Here is a 26853-nt window from a genome sequence, read left to right as displayed (position 1 = left end):
AATACGTAGGTAATTAATTGTGAGGAGCAGATGGGGGTGAATAGTTGGGTTGACGAGGCAGTATGTGTGTCTTGAAAGCGAGAGCTGGACCACTGACTCAAAATAGATTTTAAATTAGTAACCCCATAATCTAAACAACATCGGTAACATCTTAATTGCCAGATATTATGTAGGGACATCTACATCTATGTCATCTAGTATTTAATTCAGTCTTCAATCTTATGGACAGAATGTTATTTCCCCTTATTGTAGATGAGGCAACACAGTCTCAGAGAGGTGAAGTAGTTTGCCCCAAATCCTGCTGTTTGGAATCCATAGTGAAAAGTCTACCTGTGTGTCCAGAACCCAGGCTCTAAACTAAAGGTGGAAATAGAAAGTTTTCTTGGAAAATGGATTCCAGGTTATGAAATGTCAGGGAAGCATTAAGAATGACCAAGCTTATGTTGAGCATGCCTTTAGGCCGGTAAGAGACAAGAGGATTTAAACCTGAATAAAAGTTTTACAGTTTTCTGTGGAAAAAAAGCTAATTTTTTTTCCTTTCAGGAAAAAAAAAAAAAGCGACTATGTATGAAGACTGACAAATTCACTAGGTCTATGACCTTTTACCTAGAACAAAAGGACCTTCCTTTTTCCTTCTGCTTTACGTACAGAGAATTGAAAGTGTACATCCTTCCATGTTATACTATTTTGAAGTTTGGATATTTGCGTTTGTTCTTAAGATTCTACGTTAGCTGAGAAATTGCGAAGAAATAGCTATCTTAGTTTCCCAGAACTTTGGCTTAGGGCATACTTTGATAGAATCTGAATTCAGCTTATTCTTTTGGATATCCTTTTGTTCTCAGTGTTTGCCTGACACCAATTGGAAAGATACCCTTCCAGAATGTAAGGGGCCAACTAAGGTTACAGCTTTATATTTCTAGTCTCCACCATCTTATTTCTGATAAGTTCTAACTGAAAATGTGAATTTGATTGAAAAAATGTGTTACATACATTGTATACAGTGTAGATTATATCTAATTTTATCATGATGGAGAGATTGTGTTGGTACATCATTTTGTTAATTCCTCCTGGGAGCTTACGACTTAATTTTAAAAAGTATTTTATTAAATAACATTGGATATTATAGATTCTTACGATTATAATTATGTATTCCCTAGATATTTTGGCCTTTTTTTTTTTTTTGAAGAAGAAGAAGAGAAAAATGTCTAAGAAGGAGCTTTGAATCTAGATTTGTATGTAGATCTAAATAGCTGTTCTATATCTTACTCTTCATAGATAGAGATACTCATTTTTTGGAGTATTGTTCTATTTTGCCTATGGAGTAATTTTATTTTGAAGATCTTAGTTCATATACTTATATTTCCTAATCCATATTTATTTGAATATAAAATCCTCCAATTCCTTAAAATAGGCTTAAGTGTTTTTTGTAAAGCAGGTAAAAAAACCAAGAAATTTCAAGTAAGGTTATTAAAATTCCTCAGCTTTTAGGACTACATTGTTTCTTCTTTCAGTGGCACTAATAACAAAAGGCATTAGTTGTGTAGTCATATTTTTTAACAATAGTCCGAAGAGTTTAATTTGGTCACAATTTCAGCATTAAGAAACTATGAAAAAGACCAGGAATAGAAATAGAAATAGAAACTGTAGTTAAGTAAATCTCATAGTTGTCTTTATCCCCATGGGGGAGGCTTTTATAGATTTTATTTATTTATTTATTTATTTATTTATTTATCAGAGAGAGAGAGAGAGCACAAGCAGGCAGAGCCGTAGGCAGAGGCAGAAAGAGAAGCAGGCTCCCCGCTGAGCAGGGAGCCTGATGCAGGACTCCATCCCAGGACCCTGGGATCATGACCTGAGCCAAAGGCAGTGGCTTAACCGACTGAGCCACCCAGATGTCCTGGGGAAGACTTTCAGAGGACAGATTTTCACTTCCTATCCCAACTCCAAGCAGGGTCATTTTACTTTTATCTCATTTAGAAATTAAACTTCTGAATAATATTTCATTTCACAAATGGGTTCTGCTATTACTAAGTTTGAAAGCCCCTGTTATGTCAAGAAGACATCCAGGAACAGTGAGTGACCTGTTAAGAAGTGACATGTAGACATGTCATAAAATACAGATCATGTACTGAAAGCTGAAAAAAGCAAGGCAAAGCAAAGAAAAAGAATGAATAATGTGATGATAACTTCTCTACTTTGTAAAATCATTTTTACTTGCTTTATGGCTGCTCAAAAGCCTAAAACTAAGACTTATCTTTGTTTCTTCCAACAAATATCTTTGCTTTACTTTCTGCATAAACTTTTCCAGGAACTACTTACTGGTATAAGATCTTGACTGTTGATGCTGATTTTTTGTCATGAAATGTATAACTTTCCATCCTTTGTTTTGGGGAGAATAGTGATATATATAATTTTGGTAAAAACATATAGTGAAACTTTGAAGAATTAAAATAATATATTAACACACATTTTACAGCCCATGTGTAGTTTGAAGAACATTCTAGACAATATAGAGCAGCCTAAAACCCTTTTAACTAGTCATGTAGAAACAAAATACGCAAATATTATATAAAATAAGCTAATTCATTTTTAAGCACAAAATGCAAAGACCTGTACAAGGTTACCAACTCTAGCATCTGTAGGGTTACCAGTGTATTACATTTTTTTTTTAAACAAATTAGTAAAAATTAGGACCATGCTCTCAATATCATGAGAATTGTATATACTGGTTCCTTTGCTTGCAGTACTGTTTTCTGCCCTTTACCTACTTGATTTTTTCCCCAAGTTTTAAATCTCAAGTCTCCCCAAAACACCTATTAGGCTGTTAACAACATTTACGGACCTTATTGGAATTGATTGTTGATTGACTAACACAAGTACTGCAGGAATAAGAGATTGTTCTCTTCCTAGATGTTAGTGCAATACCTGGGACATAGGGCATAGTTTGCAAAAGTTCCATCACACCTTCCAAATTATGTGGCCTGACATAAAGTTCACCAGCATGTTTGGAAGTTTGAACTATCAAAAAGCCAAGATTGTGGCTGTGATTGGTTCTCTGTCTCTGTGGGTTCAGAATTTCTTTATTCTTAAGATCATCTGTTACATCTGTTGTTATTTAACAGATTGTTTCTCTGGTCTCCCTGACCCCTTTCCCAAGAGAAGGAAAACAGGAAAGGAAAGAAATTTCTTATAGGTGGTTGGATTTGAATTGTTCACCTGAGATCAAGGATTGTGTCTTTGATTCAGTACGTAACATACTATTGGAGTACAATAAATAAGTAATAATGGTGGTGGTGAAGAATTCACGAGTAGACCATCTGTAGTCCTTAAAAATAAGAATGAAAAATACTGTTCTTTTAAGTTCTAAGTTCAAGTAAAGAGAGTGTTTATGATACATTTCTGAGTTTCATAGAAATCTTAATTCTGCAACAAATAATACTTATGTCTTGACATTCCATATTCCTAAGAAAAAAGACCAATTTATTTTTCTTTACCATGAAAAATATAGACAAAGATACAAGGTGTTCTAGAAATTTTAAACTATGATCAAGAGCTCTTGCAACATTAATGGCCACGTAGAACGGTAAATTTAAAAAAGGAAACAGAGCAGTTTTAAGAATCTGGTGGTAGGAATGTCAGCCCACCTGAGAATAGCTCTGAACCCTGAACCTTAGCTACTGAACCCCAGCCAGACTGGGTAAGGAGACACATCCTGAGTCTAACTGCTGGCTGTCTTGTCAGCTCTGTTTGATGTTAGTTTTTCCCCTTGAAGATTTCCCGTTTCCTCTCAAGTTCATGGCAACGTAGTAATGATTCGATACTACATGTATGTTTCTGAGCATTTGTAACAGCTTTGTCACTATTGTCGTTGATGCATTTAATTCGGTGACCCTCGGATTGGCATGATGGCAGTTGGGCAGTTTCATCAGTTTAAGGAAAAGAAGAGCAGAAATCTTCAAAAGGAAATGTAAAATGACCTTTTTCCATCAGTGCCAGAAACAAAGGCTTATTTATGAATTCAGAACTTTGGGGATGCATATGGAGTGCATCATATGGAGAATGATAAGAAACTGTGTTTGCTTTTATTCCTGTAAATGGTGAGAGCACGATCTTCAAAAAAAAACAAAAAACAAAAAACAAAACAGCCTCACTGGATATGAAGTCATGTAACAGTTAAGCATGCAATAGCAATGAGTTAATATTTATTAAATGAATAAACTTTAGCTTAAAAATCATATATTTATTGTGGGATCATATAGGAGAACTGAGACATATTTCTCCAATTATTTATGATGGGATTTATAATGCTCTTGGGATAATAAATTTATTTTCAAGTTATCACACTATTCTGTTTTCACTCAAACTAATTCCAAGGTTCCAGCCTGGTCCAGGGACTGTCCTTGATTTGGGAAATTTGGGAGTCTACCGTCTTTCATGAGGAAGACATCTGGGGAGCATTGGTAAATTCTCTAGTTCTAGATTCTCAATGTTTAGCAAAAGAGATCAAAAGGACCAAGGTCCCAAGAATCAACTTAATATCTTCAAGGAACATGCCAGCTCACTATGGCTGGTCATTCAGACCAGGCCTGTATGTCTAGAGCTAGATCAGGATCAAGGCCTGCAATCCTACGTGGCATTTTTCATTTTGCTGAGTTTGGGGTCTGGAAGCCAGGTGCCGTGTGAAATCATCCTTGTGCGTTCGTACCTACTTTGTGCTTGACCTTCTACTAAGTACCCAGCAAAAGTTTGTTGAGTCAATAAATGAATTTCGTTCCCTTGTGAAGAGTCCTAAAATCTTTTAGAGCTCTTTCTCCTCCCATATTTTATGCAAGGAAGATAGTGGTAGCTGTACATGGATTGAATACCAAAAGACACCGTGAAGAGTGTGGAGTTTGTTGGAACTGATAAGCTTGCTGATGAGTCAGGACAGACTTGCATAAAGCAGTAAGATAAATGCTCATGGAGCTTGAAAAGCTAGATTTATTTGGACTAGGGTGGTTAGGGAAGATTTTTGAGAACTTGTATTTGAGCTTAATTTTGAAGGAATGATAGGGTTTGAATAAGGAATTCCGGACAGGGAGAGTTACGTGAGCAGAGACAGGATGCTGCTGGCCTAGTCACAATCAAAGTCAAGCTAGGAGTCGTGTTGCTTTTCTTTTTTCTGCAATGATCATAATTTTATTTGTTCCTCTAATTCTTTAGTGCTTTCAGAATACACCCATACCCATACATAACCTTATAACTTTTTTGTGTGATAAAAGTATTACTGATGAGATTCAGAAAAGTTGGGAAGACTCTGTGGCCACCGCTTTGCTTTTGCGCCTAAGTCGTCTGTATTTTCGTATTGAAGCCCTCTTGCGCTCAAAGGACAGTATCTTCCAGGTAAAGGCCTGGTCTCTGGACATGAAATAGAACAGGGTTTGTTGAGCAGAGGGTTGGTGTAGAGCAGGGAAGAAAAGGAGGAGAAAGTTGAGCTTTTATCCAGTACTTTCCCTGTGTGAGACAACATTCTCAGAATTGAAGATGTGTTAACTTATTGAATAGTTAAAACACCCCTACGGGTATATGGTATTTTTTGCTATTACTCTCATTATTTCCACAGTGTAAGGCCTACTCGGTGCTGGAGAAGGATGTGAACACAGCAGCCCTGCTCCAGAGCCCACGCGTTCATAGTGGCTGGGTGTGTGGGCTCGGAGAGGGATTCTTCTAACCCCGGAGTCACCTCTTGCTAACCGTGTGGTCCTGGTGCCATGAACAGCCTCTTCCAGAAGGCTTCAGTTTCCTCATTTGTGAAAATGAGGACAATGGTAGCTCCTGTCTCAAGGCTTGTATGAAGATTAAAGAAGGGGTATCTGTAAAGCCCCTGCTTACTACTAATGCAGTTTCTTTTATGTCCTAATCATTTGAACATAGAATTATTTTAAGTTTTACTTGTTCTCCAAGTACGAAGGAACTGAGGAGCCTCAAAATCCCTCCCCTTCCAGGCTCAGAGCATTGTACTTAGCCTTAGAGTGCTTCTGATAGGCATGGTGGTAGCTTTTGCCTAGAAACCTGTCATTCAGTAGGTTTCAAGATCTGTTGTTAAATGTCTGACATATTGATAACAGGGGAGATACTACTTTTATATTTTAATACCTTTTTTTTTTTGAATACAGGAGTTTTATTTCTTAGGTTGTGAAGTTAACATTTTAATCTGCCTCATTTTTGCATAGATAATATCCAATTACAATAAAATTATGTTCATTTCAAAAGTAAAAACGTGATCCTAATGAACCAAGCTACTTTGAGATTTGGGAGAGATAACAAATTGATAGAACATGAATTTGGGTAATGGAACAACAAGCAGTGTGTAGGACTATTGTTATAAATATTAGAAAATTATCATTGCACATATAGAAATTCTGAGACCTTAACATTCCTAGATATTAAAAATTTCTTTCATAGGGTGTTTCTGGAATTTTTGAATATAAGTTTATGTTTAACATGGCATCCTTTAATACATTTTAAAAACACTCCACTGATTTCTGAACATATTTGGTTTGTAATGAAAGTAAAATATTCAGCAATTAGAAAGGAAGGGGAAAAAAGCTAGTTCACTTTAAGATACTACTATACATAAAAAAATATTTGCTCCACTTGCTAAGTAGCATCTGAAGACTAAATATATTAGCTTCACCAGAAATGATGTTCATGAACAATGATCTTTAGAAGTTAATTGGGCTTGGGAAGTCTACAAGATTTTGCTGAGCTAATATTTAAACTATCATTTAAGACAGTCTGAAGGAGAATTACATAGGTGCCCTGAGCCCAAAATTATAAGAATAATACCCCAAGCTCACTTCTTTTTTATGTTGTGAATAGTTGGTAGAGTGTTGAATAGTGTTCTCTAGAAAACTCATGTTTACTAAGAACCTCAGAATGTGACCTTATTTGGAAACAGAGTGTTTGCAGATACAATCAGTTAAATTAAGATGAGTTCACACTGGATTAAAGTGGGCCCTAAATCCAGTGATCTCAGTGCCCTTATAAAGAGAGACACACAGCTCTACGGAGAGACAGAGAGGGAAGACGGCCATGTGAAGATGTTGGTAGGAACTGGGATGACACAGCTATAAACCGGGAATGCCTCGCATTGCCAACAACCACCCGAAGCTAAAGGAGCCAAGGTAGAATTCTTGCCTAGTCTCTGAGGAGGAAGCGTGGCCCTGCTGACACCCTGATTTCGGACTTCTAGACTTGAGGGTGATTAGACCATAGATTTCTGTTGTTTTCAGCCACCTAGCTTGTGGTCACCTCTGGCAGTCCTAGGAACCTAATACAGTTGGTTAAGTTTAATGTGGGGTGTAGTTTTACAAAAGGCATTCATTATTGAAGGTAGATATAAAAAAAATTAAATTTTAAATTAAAAACAAAAAACAACAAAAAAAGGAGGTGCCTAGGTGGCTCAGTTGGCTAAGCATCTGTCCAACTCTTGATTTCAGCTCAGGTCATGATCTCAGGTTTATGAGATCAAGCCCGTGTCGATCTCTGTGCTGGGCATGGGGCCTGCTTGAGATTCTCTCTCTCCCTGTCCCTTTCCCTGTCCTTCTGCCCTTCCCTCTAAAAACAAAACAAAACAAAACGAAATTTTAAATTTTTGTTTGTACTCCAAATACTAGTAATTTTTTTATTCGTAAAGGATAGTTCTAGTTTCTGATGCATCTTTAAGTAAAGGACACACAGCATATTAGTAAAGCATGGCCTGTCATTTTGGGTTCATTTCAGCCTAAGAAGTACTTCTCATATTTTATCAATCCAAATTCCTGGTCTGGTTAAGATGCTCAAAATAACTACAGAATAGAAAAATGGAAAGCTATTTCCGGGGGAGGGGGGGGGGGAGGAATTAAAAGCATTTAAAAATGGGATTCAAGTAGAATCTTCATTTTAAATAAACCATTTATTCACATTTTCTAAAAATTCAGTAAATAATGAGATTGTCCTTAAATTAGATAAGGAAGGCATCAGATCCTTAAAATAAGAGTGGACATTAAAAAAAAAAAAAGACTGTGGAACAAGAAAGAACGTTTTTTCTTCATGCTGGCTCTGTTATCTGCTCAGAAAATATCTCAGAAACTGCCCAAATTTTTACTGACTCTTAAAAATTATGTATTTTCAGTTTTTTAAAAAAGATTTTATTTATTTACTTGTCAGAGAGGGAGAGAGAGAACACAGGCAGAGGGGAGCAGCAGGCAGAGGGAGAAGCAGGCTCCCTTCTGAGCAGGGAGCCCAACTTAGGGCTCGATCTCAGGATCATGATCTGAGCTGAAGGCAGATGTTTAACCAGCTGAGCCACACAGGTGCCCCCTGTGTTTTCAGTTTTTATTTATTTCTGTGAAATGATACCATCCTAACTCAAGCTTTTATGTCCATGATTCATTCTTCATGAAAATTTTTAATTTTTTACATCATCTTGAAATGAAGCAATAATCAAAGGAATAACTAATTATTGAGTACCTGTTATGTGCTACATGCCTTGCCAAGTGTTAAGGATGTAGTAATAAGAATAACAGTGGCAAGCAGTATTTATTGAATGCCTACTATGTGCCAGCCACTGTACTGAGCACTTTATGTATATTAACTCATTTAATTCTCATTATCCTTACCTAAGGGATGTTATTATCTCCTCCTTCCAGATGAAGAAACAATCAAGTGTAGAGTCCAAGATTTGAACCTAGGCAGTATGAACCCAAGTCCTCAGTCTTAAGCATGATGTCATACTACATCCTTATCAAAATGAGGGACTTTCTCTCAGGGAACTGGTGGCTTCTGTGAGAAGGTAGACCATCTGCATGGATACTTAAAATGAATTGTGATAAGTCTTTTTAAAGAGGTGAGAAGGGAGGGTGATCTGTGTGAGGGCCTTCACGGTGGGGGTGGAGGAACGTGACATTGGAGTTAGGGAAAACTTGACAGGACTCAATGAGTCAAGTGGATGCTGGGGTGGTTTCCTAATTGCTCAGCCATTCAGTCAAGATCTACCCCTACCTTGAGCTTCTGGTTAGAAGTGAGCAAAACAACAAATACACACTTTATGTAGAGAAAGATTTCGTTTAATTTGGAGACATGTCACAGAGGCATGCCACTCGGAGACGTGACTTCTGAAGCTCAGAGAGTCTTCCCAGACTTACGTGGAATGGCAAGGTGTGGTTAAACTCCTGTTGTGCCTGATGTAGAGTAGTGACACATCACCACCAGAAATGGTTTGTGGTGGTGGACGCTGGAACTCCCCATTCCTGTAATCAGACTTACTTTTGATTACTGATAGGATACTTAGAATTGAAATCATGACTCCATCTTCATAACAGCTATAAAGAGGGGTGCCTGGGTGGCTCTCTTGGTTGAGCATCCTACTCTTGGTTTCGGCTCAGGTCATGATATCAAGGTCATGAGATCGAGCCCCGTGTTGGGCTCTGCACTTGGCGAGCGGGGAGTCTGCTTCTCTCCCTCTGCTCTAATGCCCCCTCTAAAATATATAAATAACTCTTTAAAAAATAGCTATAAAGAGCTGCATTCAATAATGAAGAGTCCTATCAAAAAGGAACTTTGGCAGTGCTCTCTTCATCACCAAGCTTTACAAGCGTAGGTTTCCCAGGGCAGTCCAATTTATATCACTTTTCCTTTTCTTTATGTCACTTTTTTCCCCATAATTTTCAGATTTTCAGAGCGCCGATAAATGAAAATGGATTATATGCTTAGGTTGGAACATACTGGGAGATGAGAGAAAATGTGTAAATTATTCAGATAAGTTTTCAAAATAAATATAAAAATTTTGATTTCTCAGCCAAACATCTTCAAGTACAATCTATGTCATCAGAAAAGCTCACATCACCAAAATTTACGAAAAGTTACTGCAGAATTCATGCACAAAGTGCATGTTTATGAGCAAAGGCTGAATTCCATACTCTTGAATCTTGCCTAGACTTTTCTGCCCTCCCTTGTCAAATGTTTTTCTACACCACGTCCTCTTTATGTAATATTCTTACTGATGAGAGAGTGGGAAAGCTAACGACAAATTGATTGCTAGTTGACACTAACTTTTGGTGATCTAAAAATCAAATCTTCCTCTCAGAAGTGATTTGAAATGGAACTTTCAGTTTAATTCTGGAAGTTCGAGAAGCCTGCTTTTGAGTAGCTTAACGATCACTGTAATATTTCAAGTATTACTGTCCAATTCAATACATGGAATGACTGAACTGTGGTCACACTAGTTGTGAGCACACAGGCAAGAAGGAAAGTAGTTAAGCATCTCGCTGTGTGTGAACACTTCGAGGGCAAGGAGACACCATGCACCTTGCCCACCTATTATGAAGCTTTTTGCTGTCGTGTCAAGTGAAAGCGAGTTAATTGGGTGAGGCTGTGGAGCATGTTAGGGGCCTAGTAAAGGGTTGCTGTCTGACAGCTGAATGTCAGCAAAAGCCAGTCAAGTGTAGCTGAGAGACAGAGACCTGTCACAAAGTTCCCGCAGACCGGAGCACAGTTAGGAAGCTGAAATACGGTTCCGTCTCACTTTCTCCCTCATTGAATCCAAGCACCTTAAAAGATTTTACACTGTATGTGTCAACTCCTGTTCACTAAGCTGTTTTCCCCCTCACTGTCCTGCATTCAAATGATTGAACAAAAGATGCTAATGTTTAGCAAAGTGAATGTAAATCCCCTCTTTTCTCCTTTTCTGCCCAAGCAGAGAGACACTTGACTCAAAAGAAACTTAGAAGGTTTCCATCATACAATTAGATTGCCTCCAAATTTGGCCTATGGTGGAATTTTTTTCCCCAGAGAGTATAAAAAATTAAAAATTAAAAGCTGTAGGGGAAGAATGCATTTTTCTCTGATGCACAAAATCAAGTTTTTAAGGGAGCTAGGATTCCTGCCTGGGGGTCTGGAGAGTGGACAGTTGGCGAGATAACTTTCCTCTTGCCTATTGTCATGGGCTTCTTTCCCTCTCTTTCGGGGTGCCCTAGCATAAATTGCCGTAATGAAACTCACCAGAAGGTCAAGAAAGATAAATCTAGAAAGGAAGAGTGAGGTCCCTCCTGAAACTTTAGACGCTCCAGAAGGGAGGCATTGAAGGAAGTCAGAATTAAAGAAAATGAAACTTTGTGAATTAAAAAATATTTTTGGAGAGAGAAAAGTTGAATATCAAAACATGGCCTTCCCGTTGGCTTTCTTTGGAATACAGATTAGAGGAAGTCTGTATATTTGACAGCATGCCAACATCTGGGGCACCTGCTAGGTGCTAGGACCCAGTGAAGACACCTGGTGATAGAGAAACAGAGTAGCCTGTGCCTTCCTTCGAGGAGCACACAGTGAACGCTCTCCTTGGGAACTCTCTGCGATGGAAATGTGACTGTCAAGCCCGTGCAGTGTGGCTGGTGTGAATGAGGAACTGAACTTTAATTTTTTAATGGAATTTTACGTTGAATAAAATTTAATTAATTAAAGCTGAAATGACCGTATGTGGCCAGTGGCCACTATATTGAGCTGCAAACAACAGATTGTGAGACTATGTTGCCATGACACAGAGCAGGGGCCTCCAACCCAAATGTGAGGTGACAGGTGGCCGGGAAATTCTGGGGGCAGGGTGATCCCCAAGGTGATTCATGAAAAACAGGAAAAACCTGACGAAGCAGCCTCCTTTTAAAGAGAAGGAGCAGCATGACAAGGATCTCGGACAGGAGAAGGCAGGCGTGCTGATAGGTCCTGGGGAGCAGAGGTGTTTTATGGGAAATCACCTCGATGCCATGGTCGCCTCTGAGCCCATGGCCAGTCCCGTTATCCCAGAGGTCACAGAACAGAAGGTCTCACAGAGCACATTAAGATACCCAAATACATGACTGATCAGATCAAGTTAAGACACACGGGTGGAAGCAGAAGCGCGGTAGGGAGCCACCAGGGGAAGGACCGTACTCCCTGACCGGGTGGTCATGTGTGATCTTGGGACCTGTGTGTCTCGGCTGCATCAGCCTTCTCCACTCTCGGTGAGGTTGTGAGGACCAGGGCGGAGGTTTGACACAGGGGGCTTGGGAGATAGAGGTGCCTGGGCCATTCACCCCACTTCCCTTCCAGGAGAGATGCAGGACAAAGATGTCCGCCCCCAGCCCTAGCTTGCCACTTCCGCTGCTGAATGGTCTTGAGTTTTGTCTGTGGCTCTCGGGCCGATTTAAGAATGACGCTAGCTTGGAGGACACATATCTCTTTCTTATGGTGTGGTCTCTCCACCCTGTTCTGTCTACAAGTAACCAGTTTTCTAGGGCACTAACTTACTACATTCTCAGCAGGTGGGTTCTGCCTGCGTCTCACAGGTGACTGGCTGCCTCATCCTTTAGGCTTAACACTTATTTTGAGTTTCATCTATCCAATTTTTTTTTCTCATCTCCAATAGCAAATTTGAATACTCTCAAATAATAATCAAATAAAGAAGAGATGAAGGAGGCAATAGAGAGAAGACCAAAGAGATAACTTGTATACAAATATTAAAAGTGCATTTAAGTTAGAGAAAATGAAGAGACACCTTCTTAAATAACTAAAAAAAAAAAAAAAAGGTTGATAAACAGCTTGAAAGCCTGTGTTGGAATATCATCTTGTGAACATCCTACCCTGAGCCCAAACTGCATTTCAAACGAGGCCAGGCTTTTTTGAAAATCGGCGTGCAGGCTCTGAGGAAGCTCATTTGAATGGGGTTTTGGCGACTGGTAAAGGATGAGTGGAGATTCTGTGGGCAGGTGCTCAGAGGAGGAGCTGGGAGGTGGAGAGACCTGCCTAGTGCCTAGCCTCCCTCCAGGCCTAGGGCCTGGCATCTGGACTCTTAGAAAAAGGCCCTCTGGGTGGAAACGGAAAGGAATGTTTTATGACAGACACGGTGAGACACTGGGTTCATCAGACTTGTCACGGTTTTCAGGTGATGTGGGGGGGGGCATATGGCCAATTCTGTGTAGAGACATCACCCATATGACACAGCTGGTTCATTGGAGGCAGCAGCCAGAGGAGGGACCTGACAACTCTTGGCGGGGAGTGTGTGGGGCATTTGAGGTCTTGGGTGAGCAAGTCAGGGAAGACCCAGGGAAATGTAACTCATTCCTGGAACCTTGTCTATATCCACAGAACAATGAAGCTGGTAAACACCCAGCATCCCAGACATCAAAACTTAAACACTACGAAAAACAGCAGCTGTGTGGTTATGTAGCATTTCAGCAAATTATTATTGAAGGAGAACTGGCCCCAGAGTCCGATCAGTTAAGGACAGTGAGAGCTCCCTTGAGGACACAGTTTTTGTGAGTGTAGTTCACCACTCTATCCCAGGACCTAGACAACATCTGGCACCTTATAGGCACTTGATAGGTATTTCTCAAAAGAATTAATGAATAGCGCTGATTTTTAGGATGCTGATGGTGGATGTGGGTTTAGATATGTTTTATGCATTATGCAAACATGGGGAAAACCCATCATATGGAATTGATAATGTAGGGAATGGATTCCTGAAATGTAATCTGTAGGTGTATTATTTTGGAATTTTGTGGTCGCTGTATTATTCTCACAGTTCTATGGGATGTTCTCCCTAGAGATATGGGTTTGGTTTGAGACTTTGGGAAATGGCCCGCTTCCGTGAGAAAGAACATTCCTGCCTATCGTGTAAAGGAAATGTCATTGCCAGCTAAGTGATTTGTTTTGGAACATACTCCCCAGTGCGTACTGTGATGTGAAGGCATTCCGCAGATATGAACCTCAGATCATGGATTTGTCTTCCATCTTGAAGGGTCTCTCTCTCACTGGGCGATAGAGAGACCATGTTCTTTTAGCTGAAGAAAACTGAAGGTAACCAGCCACTCCAGAAAGGCCCAGCTGTAGCAGCGGTCGGAGGGAATAAAGACTGTTCGTGGCATTCTGTGAAGAACTGCTAGAAATTTTGGGTGTGATGGAGTAGAATGAGGGAATGTAACTTAAAACAGCAGTGTGTGTGTGGGGGGGGAAGCATGGGAAAAAATGAGTTTCAAATTTCCAAATGTGAGTTTATTGCTGATTTTGTTGAGTGATTGACAGATACGATGTCACTAGGACTTAGGAAAGTCATCTCTTTCAAACAACTTTAAATTTTAGACAGTTCTTCCCTTCTCCTCTTTACCCAAGTGCATGGTCATAATTCCACCCAGGGAAAAACACACTGCTAAAAAGGTCTAAATTTATAGCTTTCAGATTATTATTAAATTTTTGACATTGAATCAAAAAGGTGTAGCAGTTTAAGAGGAAATTCTTGAGTAATGAAAAAGTGGTCAGAACACTTCTGCCTAATGGTTCCCAGATAGAGTGTGACATGTGTACATTCTGACCACAGAAGTTGTAATTTGGCAGCTGGAAGTGCTGTTTGGAATAAAATGAAGGTGCACAAGTTGTAAGTAGCCACTCTACATAAGGAGTTGCTTTTGTGCGGGGTCGAGAGACAAGTCACTCCATATAATTATTTGTATTTGCTCCATGTGAGATTATGGCTCTGGGTTAGATACGGAAGGAGGTGAAATAGGAAAGTGGCCTCCAAGAAATTAAGACCTTTTCAAAACTTGCAAACCACTTGTCTAAAGACCTACCCTCTGAGGGCTTTAACCAATTACGTTTTCATTTCGACTGCACATTTCAGAGTCATAACTGTACTAGAATATGGGTTTCAGTATACATAAAATTAGTCTTTTTTAATAAAAGGTTTTGGTTATAAAAGCAAGGCATGCTTGTTGTAGGTAATTTGGAAAATGCAGAAGTTTTGGGAAAAAATGCCAACAATTCCACTAACTCAGAGCAAGTTATCCTATGTGATTTCGTGTATAACCTTTTAACATAGATGGTCTAGCTCAGAGGTGGCTGTGGAGGCCATATCTGAGGCCTGTGGACCAAACCCGCCTGCTGCCTGTTTTTGTATAGCCTGCAAGCTAGGAATTGTTTTCACATTTTTAAATGGTTGGAAAAAAAAGAGAAAGAAGACTATTTCGTGATGTGAAAATTATGTGAGATCCAAATTTCAGTGCTCAGGAATTAAGTTTTATTGGACATGGGATACTAATTCATTTTCATATTGTCTATGGCTGCTTTGCAGTGATAACGACAGGATTTAGTAGTTATGATAGAGAACGTATGGTCTGCAAAGCATGAATTATTATTTGACCTTTTACGGAAAAAGTTTTCTGACCCCTAGTCAAACCTAAGCATGTGTCCATGTTATCTGTAAGTTCATAACCATAAGTTTTATAGCTGTATATATACTCCGCCAAGTGGCTATAGCTTACTTAAAGATACTTCTGTTGTTGCATATGCGATTATTTCCAATTTTTTCTGTTAGTATTGATATAAGGAACCTAGTCATAAATGGAATTGTCAGATCAAATGGTATTATCCAATTAAGGCAGCTGCCAAATTATAGTCCAATGGTTCTATCAATTTCTACATCACTACCAACTTATAAATGCCTGTTTCATAATGCCTTCACTAATATTTAGTATCATAATTTTCTAAAATGCAGTTTTTTTGTTGTTTGTTTTTGTTTTTTGTAACTTTCAGCTTAAAATGCAGTTTTGATTGGCAACAAATAAATACCTTTTTACTTTCCATTTTTGATGACTATTGGAGGTTATCATTTCTCCCATTTATTTATTAATCAACTGTAGTTTTACTTTTGCAAACTGCTAGTTTCATAACCTTTGTTCATAGTTCAGATAGTTTTTTTTTTTTTTTATATTTTATTTACAGAGAGCAAGAGAGAGAGAGAGCACGAGCAGGGAGGAAGGGCAAAGGGAGAGGGAGAAGCAGACTCCACACTGAGCAGGGAACCCGACACAGGACTCAATCCCCGGATCCCAGGAGTATGACCTGAGCTGAAGGCAGACACTTAACCCTACCGAGACACCCAGGTGCCGGTTCAAATAGTTTTAAAGATAAAAACCATGGAAAGAAAAATTTTAACTTTCAAAGCTCCCCCCCCCATCCAGACTCCAAAGATAATGAACACTTTCTTGTGATTCCTTTTTCAGAAAGAAAAATAGGTATATGTACACCTGTGTCTTCTGTTTATTTTTAAAATTTTAAAATACAAGTGGGTTCTCTCTATCCACACACACATAATTTCAAACCTTTTTTTTCCCACTTAGACATATTTATATATTAGTATTTACATATTCACCTTAATTTTTTTTATGGTTGTATTCTATGTGCCATTTCATTTGAATGGCACTCGGTTGGAGGAGTCCTTTAGTTTTACTTAAAAACTCTTTTTCTGTAACAAAACAAAAATGCTTCAGTGACCACAGCTCTCTATTCACCTTGGTGAACTTTTGTGAGTGTGGCCTGAGAAGAAATGCCTGGCAGTGGAATTGCTGGATCAGTGGTCAGGTACAATTAAAATTTTGTCTTCCAGATAGGTTGCACCAGCTTGCATCCCTGCCTGCGTGGTCTGAGCTTGTCTCCCAGCAGTGGGTATCATCAGACATCTATATTTTTGCCTATCTTATAGGTGAAGGGTTGTCTTCATTGGTATGTTTTGTATTGCATCTCTCTCTTTTTTAAAAAAAGATTTTATTTGTTATTTGAGAGAGAGAGAGAGACAGCATGTGGAAGAGCCTGTACCAGTTGGGGGAAGGAGCAGAGAGAGAGAAGGGAATCTTGATCGGATTCCATTCTGAGCGTGGAGCCCGACCTGGGGCTTGATCCCAGGACCCTGAGATCATGACCTGAGCTGACATAAGAGTCAGACGCTTAACCGATTGAGCCATCCAGGCGCCCCTTGTGTTGCATTTTTTTAAAAATTATGAATGAGGTTTAGCACTTTTTCATGTTTATTGGTTATTGTATTCCTCCCTTTCCAACCAAAAGGCCAATTTATATCTGAGGCAGAAGCTGCCAGGGTTCCTGATACCTGTTTTCCCATTGTTTCTTAGTAATAAAACCTCTGAATATTACCTGGGCCACTTGGGGTGTCAGGGGGATGTTACAATTTTGACATCCCTGAAGTTTCATTAGACATGTAGCCCAACTTCTGACCAATGGGATGTAAGCAAAAGTGTTTGTGATTTTAGGAAGTGTCTTTAAATGTAAATGGTGCCTCCTCCTTGTCTTTCTTCTGTCCGGAATGCAGACAAATGGCTGAAACTTAAGCAATTATTTTGGGCCCTGATGTAGAAGACATATACCGAGGCTATGGAGCCCAAGATAGAGGCAGTTTGTGTTCCTTTTTGTTTTTCTTTCTTTCTTTTCTTTTCTTCTTCTTCTTTTTTTTTTTTTTTGGTTTTTGTTCTTTTGTTTGAATTCCTGATAGCTTCAAGCAGTCGTATCAGAGTGATATAAACTATCTTATTTAAGCCACTGACATTTTGAGTTTTCTGTTACAGCTAAACCCAATCTTTTTTTTAAATTAATTTACTTTTTAGCATCTTAATTTTATTTTTTCAGTGTTCCAAGATTGATTGTTTATGCACCACACCCAATGCTCCATGCAATACATGCCCTCCTTAATACCCACCACCAGACTCACCCTTCCCCCGACCCCTCTCCCCTCCAAAACCCTCAGTTGGTTTCTCAGAGTCCACAGTCTCTCATGCTTTTTCTCCCCCTCTGATTTACCCCAATTCACTTTTCCTCTCCATCTCCCAATGTCCTCCATGTTATTCATTATGCTCCACAAGTAAGTGAAACCATATGATAATTGACTTTCTCTGCTTGACTTATTTCACTCAGCATAATCTCTAGTCCCGTCCATGTTGATACAAAAGTTGGATATTCATCCTTTCTGATGGCTGAGTAACACTCCATTGTATATATGGACCATATTTTCTTTATCCATTCATCCGTTGAAGGGCATCTTGTCTCTTTCCACAGTTTGGTGATTGTGACTATTGCTGCTATGAACATTGGGGTGCATGTGGCCCTTCTTTCACTACATCTGTATCTTTGGGGTAAATACCTAGTAGTGCAATTGCAGGGTTGTAGGGTAGCTTTATTTTTAATTTTTTTTTAGGAATCTCCACACTGTTTTTCTTTTTCTTTTTTTTTTTTTTAAGATTTTATTTATTTATTGGACAGACAGAGATCACAATTAGGCAGAGAGGCAGGCAGAGAGAGAGGAGGAAGCAGGCTCCCTGCTGAGCAGAGAGCCCGATGCGGGGCTCCATCCCAGGCCCCTGGGATCATGACCTGAGCCGAAGGCAGAGGCTTTAACCCACTGAGCCACCCAGGTGCCCCATCCACACTGTTTTTCTTAATATTAGACTACCCTTACCCTGCTTTCTAATTAGATTTTCTTTTTTCTTTAATAGTATGAGTCTATTGTCAGTTAAGAAAATCATTCTAGAGGCGCCTGGTGGCTAAATCGTTAAGCATCTGCCTTCAGCTCAGGTCATGAACCCAGGGTCCTGGGATTGAGCCCCACATTGCGTTCCCTGCTCAGCTGGGGGTCTGGTTCTCCCTCTCCCTCTGCTGCCTCCCCTTGCTTGTTCTCTTTCTCTGTCAAATAAATAAAATCTTTAAAAAAATAAAAAACAAAAAAGCAAGTCACTCTTATGGCTGTCATGTGTGTTACACTACTTTTATCATCTTGTCGTTTCAGTTTTCCAGTGGCATTTTTTTTCTAAATAGTTTGCCCAAGTTTTTTATTTATTCAGTTTTTGTACCTTCATATATACCTGAGTGTATGGACACATTTTCTGTTTCAAATTCCCTTTGAATTTTTTGCAACTATGTGTTTCTAAGACACAGAGGAAGAAATGGTCACCTTTGCATTTCTTGACCATTTCTGACCTTGTTCCTGGCAGGTGTGTCAGAATTACCAGGGCGGGAGCCGGCGAGGAGCACAGGGTTGGGAAAGAAAGTAGAGAAAGATAGAACCAAAGCTATTCGGGAAAATTCTTCTACTGTTTTTCCAACCTCAGTCATGTCAGGAAATCAAAACATCCACAGAAGAAAATGAGAATTGTTATCTTGTCAGGCACAAGACATCTTTAAAGTAATTTAAAATTAAAGTTTAAATGTTGGAGCGTCACTTAAAACTTCAGTGCTGACTTTTTCTCTGAACATAGCAATATACAAATTACTTTGGTGAAGGGCTAGAACATTTATTTTATGTAAATGCTGTAAAATCTATTTATTTACTCCAGTACCATGGATAGTCAAATGTGGGACTATAATAAAATATGTTATCAAAAATATAAACATTTATTTTTGTCCTCTAGTACAATCTATGTACTTTTATTTCTCAGCTTCACAGAGATTTGTTGAACCACTGCTCTGTTTATGGAACAGTTCTGGATATAAAATAAGCCCGAGCCAGTCTTCTTTGGGCAGCATGATAAGGTAGTGGTCAAGCCATCTGAAAAAGAATCAGATGGACCAAGAGTCACACCTTTGTCTACCATGTTCCAGGCTGTGCAACATGAAGCAATTTACTGTACTCTCTGAGCCCCGGTCCTTCAACTGCAAAATGAGGGTGACAGTAGTACTTTCTCATTGAGTTGTTTTGAGAATCAAGATAATGTCTAGCACAGTGCCTGAAATATATGCTCATACATGTTAGCTGTAATTATAAATTATAAATTTGGAATTTATTGTTATCTGAGAAGAGTTGAGGGAAAGGGAAAGAAGGGAATGCTTACCTTTTATATCTATTTTTTTCCTTTAATCTTTGTAACAACCTTAGGAGGGATTTTTCTTCCTCCTTCACCGTTAAGGATGCAGACTGACACAGGCTCAGTAACTTGTCAAAGGTCTCACAGTTCATACATGGCAGGATCAGGTATGGAGCCCAAGGTCTCTCCGACTTCAGAGTTCATATCCTTTCCAGTATACTGTGCTGCTTTGAATGGGGGCAAAATCTGTATATACATGAAATGACCAATTAGCCATAGGAGACCAACACCATGTGAGCGGTTTGTTCATCAGAAATTTTATTTAGCCCCAGATACACTGCTAAGTGCTAGGAATGCAAAGTCCTGATTCCATTGCCCCGGGTGCTCATAATTTTGTAGGGGAGCTGTAAATGCATACAAATAAGGAAAAATAGAAAACTAGACGCTTATGAGGGAATGTAGAAGTGTAACTGGGTGTTAGGGAAAGGCAGGCGGGGATCTGGAACGGCCTCACAAAGAAGGAAACGTTGAGCAGAGTCTGTGGGGGGAGCCCTCATCCCACAAAGGACAGAAGGATACTCTGGCAGTGGACAGGTAGGAGGTGGGTGTGAAGTGTGGGGGCATCGTGTATAGGGGAATAATATAGAAGAATAATCCCTCCAAGGATTGTTATAAGGATTAAATGAAATAATAGATATTAAAGGTGTCTAAGGGGCTCACAAGTTCCATCTGACCGGATTGCAGAGTACGAGGGAGGAAATGGTAGACAAGGCTGCACAAGGGGGGAACAAAGAGCCCTATGGCCCCATAGCCAAGGACGGGCTTCGAGGCAGCCACAAAGACTCAAGGCTGCTGGGCCAGTCACTCTGCTGCATTAACCAAGCAGTCAAGGCCAAATCTGACCCAGATAGATCGACTTTAGAGCTCCAGCTCTTGAACCATCGTTGAATGTCTACTTGAGGACAAAACTGTTGTAACGTGAATCAAGTATGTTATTCATATCTTCCATCTCTCTTTTCTATTTGCTTCTATCTCTCTGGTTGCCCTTCCTTCTTAAACTCTCGGTTCAAGGCCTCTTAAGTTGTTCCCTATCTAGAAACTCCTTTACAATACTCCCCTGACTCACATATCCCACATGTCTTGATGAGAATGAGCTGAAGAGCCAAACTGGTCTGCAGGAAGATTTCATGACTTACAGGGAAAAGAAAGCATGAACTATCCCTACAGGTTTGGCACTGGTAACTCAAAGTTAGGATTGGTAGCTACAAAGAATAAATATTTAATGATGGGATAGCAGGTATATGTGTATGTTTACATGTACACATGCATATATGTACCTGTGTGTATATATATAATGTATGCATGTGAATGCACGTAGCAAGTACATATAATACACACACAAATATTTATCAAGTGCATGTTATAGTATATGTGCCTGTGTGTATATATATGTATATACATATACAAATAAATATATATATACGTATATATATATCAAGTATATAACAGATCATTCTACAAAAGAAAACTATATATATGATTATTGCCATTATTGCCGACTTTGTGCAGACTTCAATGTCCCATGACGCCAGCATGGTGGAACTGGAAGATGGGTAGAATTTGGTTAACTAACATGAAGTCTGTGGAAGGCGGAATACTCTGTGATATTGCATTCAGAGTCTCTAGTGGTAAGAACACTGTAGTAGATAGAGTAGTAATGGCGAGAGCCTCACAGGAAGGCCCTCTGGTGCGTACTTGGATTTCCCCATCAGTTTATGTGTCGTTGCACAACCTACTTGAGACCGGTCAATAGTTTACAGAGCTTCCAACATCATCATGAGGGTCAAAGACATATAAAAGGTACTACAGAATTTAACTGAATGAAGCCACATCATCTAAACTATGGCTAATCTTGTTATCTATGCACTTAAAAAAAAAGATTTTATTTGTGAGAGAGAGCATGAGGGTCGGGGGAGGGACAGAGGGAGAAGCAGGCTCTCCAACAAGCAGGGAACCCGATGGTGGGGTTTGATCCCAGGACCCTGGGATCTTGACCTGAGCACGAGGCAACCACTTAACCAACTGAGCCACCCAGGCATCCCTCTATGCAACCTTTTAGAGAACCATGTGCAATATGCATTCCTCCTCTCTTTGTCCCCTCAAAATTTGAACTACTGTATTTGGAAAACTGATCTGTGGGTTAACATTGTTCACAAAATTTGGGTGTTAAGATTATGTCATATGCCATCATGCATGCAATTTGGTAGATCTGTGGAACTTCAGAGCTGTAAAGGGTGTAGCTCCTTATTTTATAGGCAAGGGGACATGATATGTGGACGGACTAATTCCCATGCTGGAAATGGCCCAGCTAGACTGCAACAGAAGTGGGAGGGAAAACCGTGGCCTTTGGCTCTCCTGTCCAGCTCCTATGATGTGCCTGGCAGAAACCCAAGCATGCGGCTTACTAAATCACACCACCGCACACTTTTCAGAATACTAGATTCCAGAAGACTTAACTCGATCGTATGTGCCACACTGGAGACAAATAGTTTGATGTCATTGTTTCAGGAGCCTTGGTCTGCAAGATGGCTTTCATTTATAGACAACTTATCTAATGATTATTATATTATTAGACTAATGCTTTATTTACTTTTTTGTTGGGAAAACACTCTTGGAAGACTAAGGTATTAAAGCCTTGAAAAATAGCTATTAGACATGTCCAATTACTGTATTTCATAAAAATTTTAAAATGCAGAAATGTAGTGAAAACATTCTGTATTGTGAATATGTAGCTGATGGAGTGTAACAGTTCAAATAGAATCATTTACAGCTTATTGAGTAAATAAAAGTGCTTCCATAAAGATTCACCTGACACCTAGCTTTTATTTCAGGTAACTAATCTCTTTTTGAAAAATTGCTTAAATTTAGATTTACATGAGAGAGTATCAGAACACCTCAGCAGTTTAAAAAGTAATTCAAATGACCATGGACTTTACGGATTTAAAATGTAAGATCAGGCGGTGAATATTAACTTTTAATGGTCTCTGATAAAAAACTTATTTAACTGTCTTTTACTGTCTGTGTTATAATAAAAGTGTTATGATATATTTCTGGATACCATTTGTAACAAGAAAAAAAGTTCATATTTACTTTTTCTTGGTGAAAGTTTTTTTTTTTTTAAGCATATAATGTGTTATTTGTTTTGGGGGTGCAGCTCTGTGATTCATCAATCTTACCCATACCCAGTAATCTTACTAATACCCAGTACACATTATAACACATACACTCCCCCGAATGTCCATCACCCCATCCCTTCACTCCCCTCCCCTCCTTGTTTTTTTAGCATCACATTCTCAAATCAAGATTTCACCAGAATTTTTGCTGACTTGTTTACAAGCTATTAAGTGACTTAAAAATCAGATTCCCCCCCCCACCCATTTCATGGGGAGGGGGGAACTAGCAGTGTATGGAGTATAGCAAATTACCCTACCAACAAAAAAAAAATGTGTTTTCATTTACACAAAGGTCAGTCTGTTCACTTGGTGGAGGGCATAACTTTTGGGAGTGCAAATCTTTAAAAACAAATCTATTTTTTAAAAGTTATATTCCATGGTTAAGACATAAAAGTTCAGAAGCTAACATGCAAAAAGTGAGTCTGATTTGAAATACTAGGGAAATACCCAACATCCCATTTCAAGATGATGTAGTTAAAAAAAAAAAAATGTTAGATTAGATGAAAAGATGCTTTTGGTCAACCTGGTAGAAAAATAGACATATTAAAAAGTTAAGATGAGATAGGGCAAAAGAGGACCCCCCCCATAGAGTACCAAGATCCATCGAATATTAAGGAGAAATGAGCAAAAGAGAACCCCCCTCCCATAAAGTACCAAGATCCATTGAATATTAATGAGAAATGAGTTAGAGTCCTTCCCTAAAGGACAGTCTCCCTAATGTGTAATGTGCTGGGTTGATGGAATCATGAGAACAAGAAAGGAAACTTCAAGAACAGAATATAGATTGGAGTAAATCACATATACCTTTAATATTGCCAACAGGGGTGACTGGTCCGTGTGCCGTGATTCTGTTGCTCTGGTCGAAGGCATCAGAACAAAATACCCTCTGAGACTCCCTGACCTACTTTGGTCCACTTTTGCACACTTCTCTCTTCTCATGTATAGTTTTCTTTGACCAGAACTTGGAATATAAAGACGTAATAACAAACTTTTGAAGCCTCGCCTGATGATTTTCTTATATCATAATAAAGAATACTGTGGCTATCCCTAAATTTGATTAAGAAGAAAATCAGGGCCTACCATCTCCTGCCTTTCTGGATCTCCCTTTGCCCTCAGGTCTGACAGAAGGAGAAGTTAGTAGACGGCACTAGAGTCTTCATAGTGGCAATATCAACCAGGTAATGATGCTGCCCATTTGGACATACAGAAAAAAAAATGAGAAAAGATGATTCTAGGAGCTGTACAAGTGCAAGAATTTGAAACTGTGGCCTCAGATGGAATGAGATGCCTCTGTTCAGGGTCCAGTATTCCAGTTTTGCAAATGAAACCTCATTAATGTTGTTAATCAGGGTCAACACCTGATCTTGGGATGTCTTTTCCTTCTGTTGGGATCAGCTAACCCCTCTCCTTCGTAACGTCATTCAAGTGGTCATTTTAGGTGGTTTTTTTTTTGTTTGTTTTTTGTTTTTTAAACTTCAGCATAAAAAGGGATGATTTCCGTCAGCTGTAGGCTTGCAGTGAGTATCAAGAAATCAAAAGAACAGAGATCAAAGAAAATTGCTGAACTAGGTGTTAGATGCAGCTATCGATTTTTCTCCAGTTGTAGTTAAAAAAAATCCACAAAAATGGTAGCATATACAACAGTTGCATTGCTAATACTTTCCTAAAGCCAGTGATGGCTTCCCTCTTATTTTTGCATGTAGGAGTGGTTTTATAGAATGTGACATAATAAAGCAGATCCTTATAGTTCTTGCAGTTTTATTGCTAAAACTGTAAGAGAATCTACCAAAAAGAGGGTTTTGTTTTTTTTTAAATTCTGAAATGTAAAGTGCGTTTTTAATGGAGACACCTATGGAGACACCTATAGCTAGGCTTATTATCTCAAGAACATTTATTTGCTGGGAATCTGGAAAATTCTGACATACGATTGATCAATAGTTACTTACTATCAACAAATATCATAAAATAACAATACCTATTTGCTTTACTGATAAGACTTCATTCATGTTAAATCTCAACTACTGGTTATCAGTGTTACTGAAGGCTTCGTCAAAATATTAATTCTGTTTTCAAGTACATCAGGGATATGTGGATTTTCTTGATTTGACTTTTAGTAGTTTCTGGAAACCAATAATGTTTTAAAATATGTGGCAAATAGTTTCCATGTTGCAATCCCACATTTTGATACACGATTTCCAAATACTTTTAATAGAACAGTTTTTATTGAAACAGAGCAGTGGCATTGTTATCAAAAAAGTTCATTTCCCTGGCATTTTATTTCTCACTGTGCTATTTCCTAGAGGTCACTAGAATTGACTTATTTTTCTTTGGGCCATATTTGTCAATTAAATGAGACAGGCTGATAGATTTTAAAAACATAAATACCCACAGTTCATTTTCTCAGCAGTCGGATCTTTCATATTATAGAGTACATATTATATAGCATAATGAAATAAACACTCCTGGCATTGGTTTCTGGAGATTGCCTATGGAAGCAGAGGCAAAAAGGCCCAATTGCACTGACTATTTGATGCAATAACTTTATAAAAGTTTTATACAATGTTTCAGTGTTTAGGCAAACTCCAGCAGACAGAGTTCATGACTTCGAACACATGCTTGGAAAACAATTTAATATTTGCATATTTTCATACAGATTATGGCAAAATTAAAAATAACATTTCCACCCCATCTTGTGCTACAATGATTATTATCCCTCAGTTCCCTGTTCCTGGTTTTTTATTCTGTTTCCGCATTTTCAACTCTATGTTTATTTGTTTTTTCTTCTTTATATCGTAGGTAGGATCACGAGACCATTCAAATCTCTCCATTCCTTCAAGAGCTGCTCTTCCTGCGGACACAGTTGGTGTGGGGGATTTTTTGCCTTTGCAAGCTGAACTGGACACAACTTACACTTTCTTAAAGGAGACATTTATAAATCCTCTGACGTCATCTCACTCCTCTTCAGCGACTATGTCTATTGGCAAACGACCAACTCAGATTGGATAATGACTTTATGAGATAAACAAACAAACGAACAAAAAAATGCAGGAAGAGTTAATAGTACAATTAAAATTGTTTTGAAGGGGGATTTTTCTTATCAGTTGAATTTTGTTTTAGCACAAGTGGCAGTGGGTTTTTAAGAATCGTGTGACATCTTGATGTGTGCAGGTACCTAAGTCTCCTTGAATAATGAAATAACCAACTCTTTTCCTTCTAAGTTTTATTTATTATCGCAGTGGCTCATTTTTATGTAACATATTTTTAAATGTTAAAGAATGACACATTTTGGGTAATTTCCTTCAGACTTAAAAAAATCAATAAGCCATTTTAGTCTCTATCTATCAAAGTTGTTTCATACTTGTCTATTTTAAAGCAGGACCGCAATACTTTAATAGGATTGAAAGAGCTATTTGAAATGTATGCCAATGATTCCTGTCATTTCATGGCAGCCCTGCCATGGTTCACTGAGCCCCCTCTTCTCTCTTGTCAGCTCGGCTGAAGACAAGCATTTAGTTGCAAACTTTAAGCAGGTTGTGCAAAACAGAAATGATGGGACTGCTTTCCCTCCTGCACAATAATGTCACTCCTGGTCAATGTGAGAAGGTCAGGTTGCTCCTTGTAAAGCTACATGATACCACTTGCCCATTTGAACAAGTTAAGTTAACTGCTGAATCCGGTCCCTGCAGGCACTGAAAACTCATCCTTTTATCAAGTCTGCATTTGATGAGGAAGTAGCACGAGTGTGCCGGCAGGATTTCTGGGGTATGGTTAGGCCCTTCCTAAGGACAGTGCCCACATGAGGAGAGCAGGTAATACGAAATAGTACGAGCTGAAAAACTTCAAGGTAATGGCTGTTTTGACCTTCAAAAGAGACTCCTTTTTTGTTTTGGTTGTTGGTAGGACCCCAGAGTGACGCCCATCTTTGATGCTGACAGAATTTAAAACAAGGCCATTGCCCTGCATTTTCTGCCTTGTAGCACACAAAAGTAAAA

The 26853-nt window shown here is 38.9% G+C and overlaps 1 protein-coding gene across 5 annotated transcripts in view; it reads left to right on the top strand.

Moving 5' to 3' along the window:
* CCDC171 (coiled-coil domain containing 171) overlaps positions 1-25894 on the top strand; it is a 288246-nt gene extending 262352 nt beyond the window's left edge. For all 5 annotated transcript variants that reach the window (XM_032880558.1, XM_032880557.1, XM_032880556.1 and 2 more), the window contains one exon: positions 25658-25894. In XM_032880558.1, the coding sequence (XP_032736449.1) occupies positions 25658-25867 (210 nt within the window). In that variant the 3' untranslated portion in view covers positions 25868-25894. The remainder of the gene's footprint in view (positions 1-25657) is intronic.
* Positions 25895-26853: the final 959 nt, after the last annotated feature.

Source organism: Lontra canadensis, unplaced genomic scaffold (genome assembly GCF_010015895.1).
Source record: "Lontra canadensis isolate GAN:19392208 unplaced genomic scaffold, GSC_riverotter_1.0 scaffold70, whole genome shotgun sequence".
In the NCBI taxonomy this organism is placed as follows: domain Eukaryota; kingdom Metazoa; phylum Chordata; class Mammalia; order Carnivora; family Mustelidae; genus Lontra; species Lontra canadensis.
The sequence above is the reverse complement of the archived record's forward strand: the minus strand, read 5'-3'. Positions and strand labels throughout refer to the sequence as shown.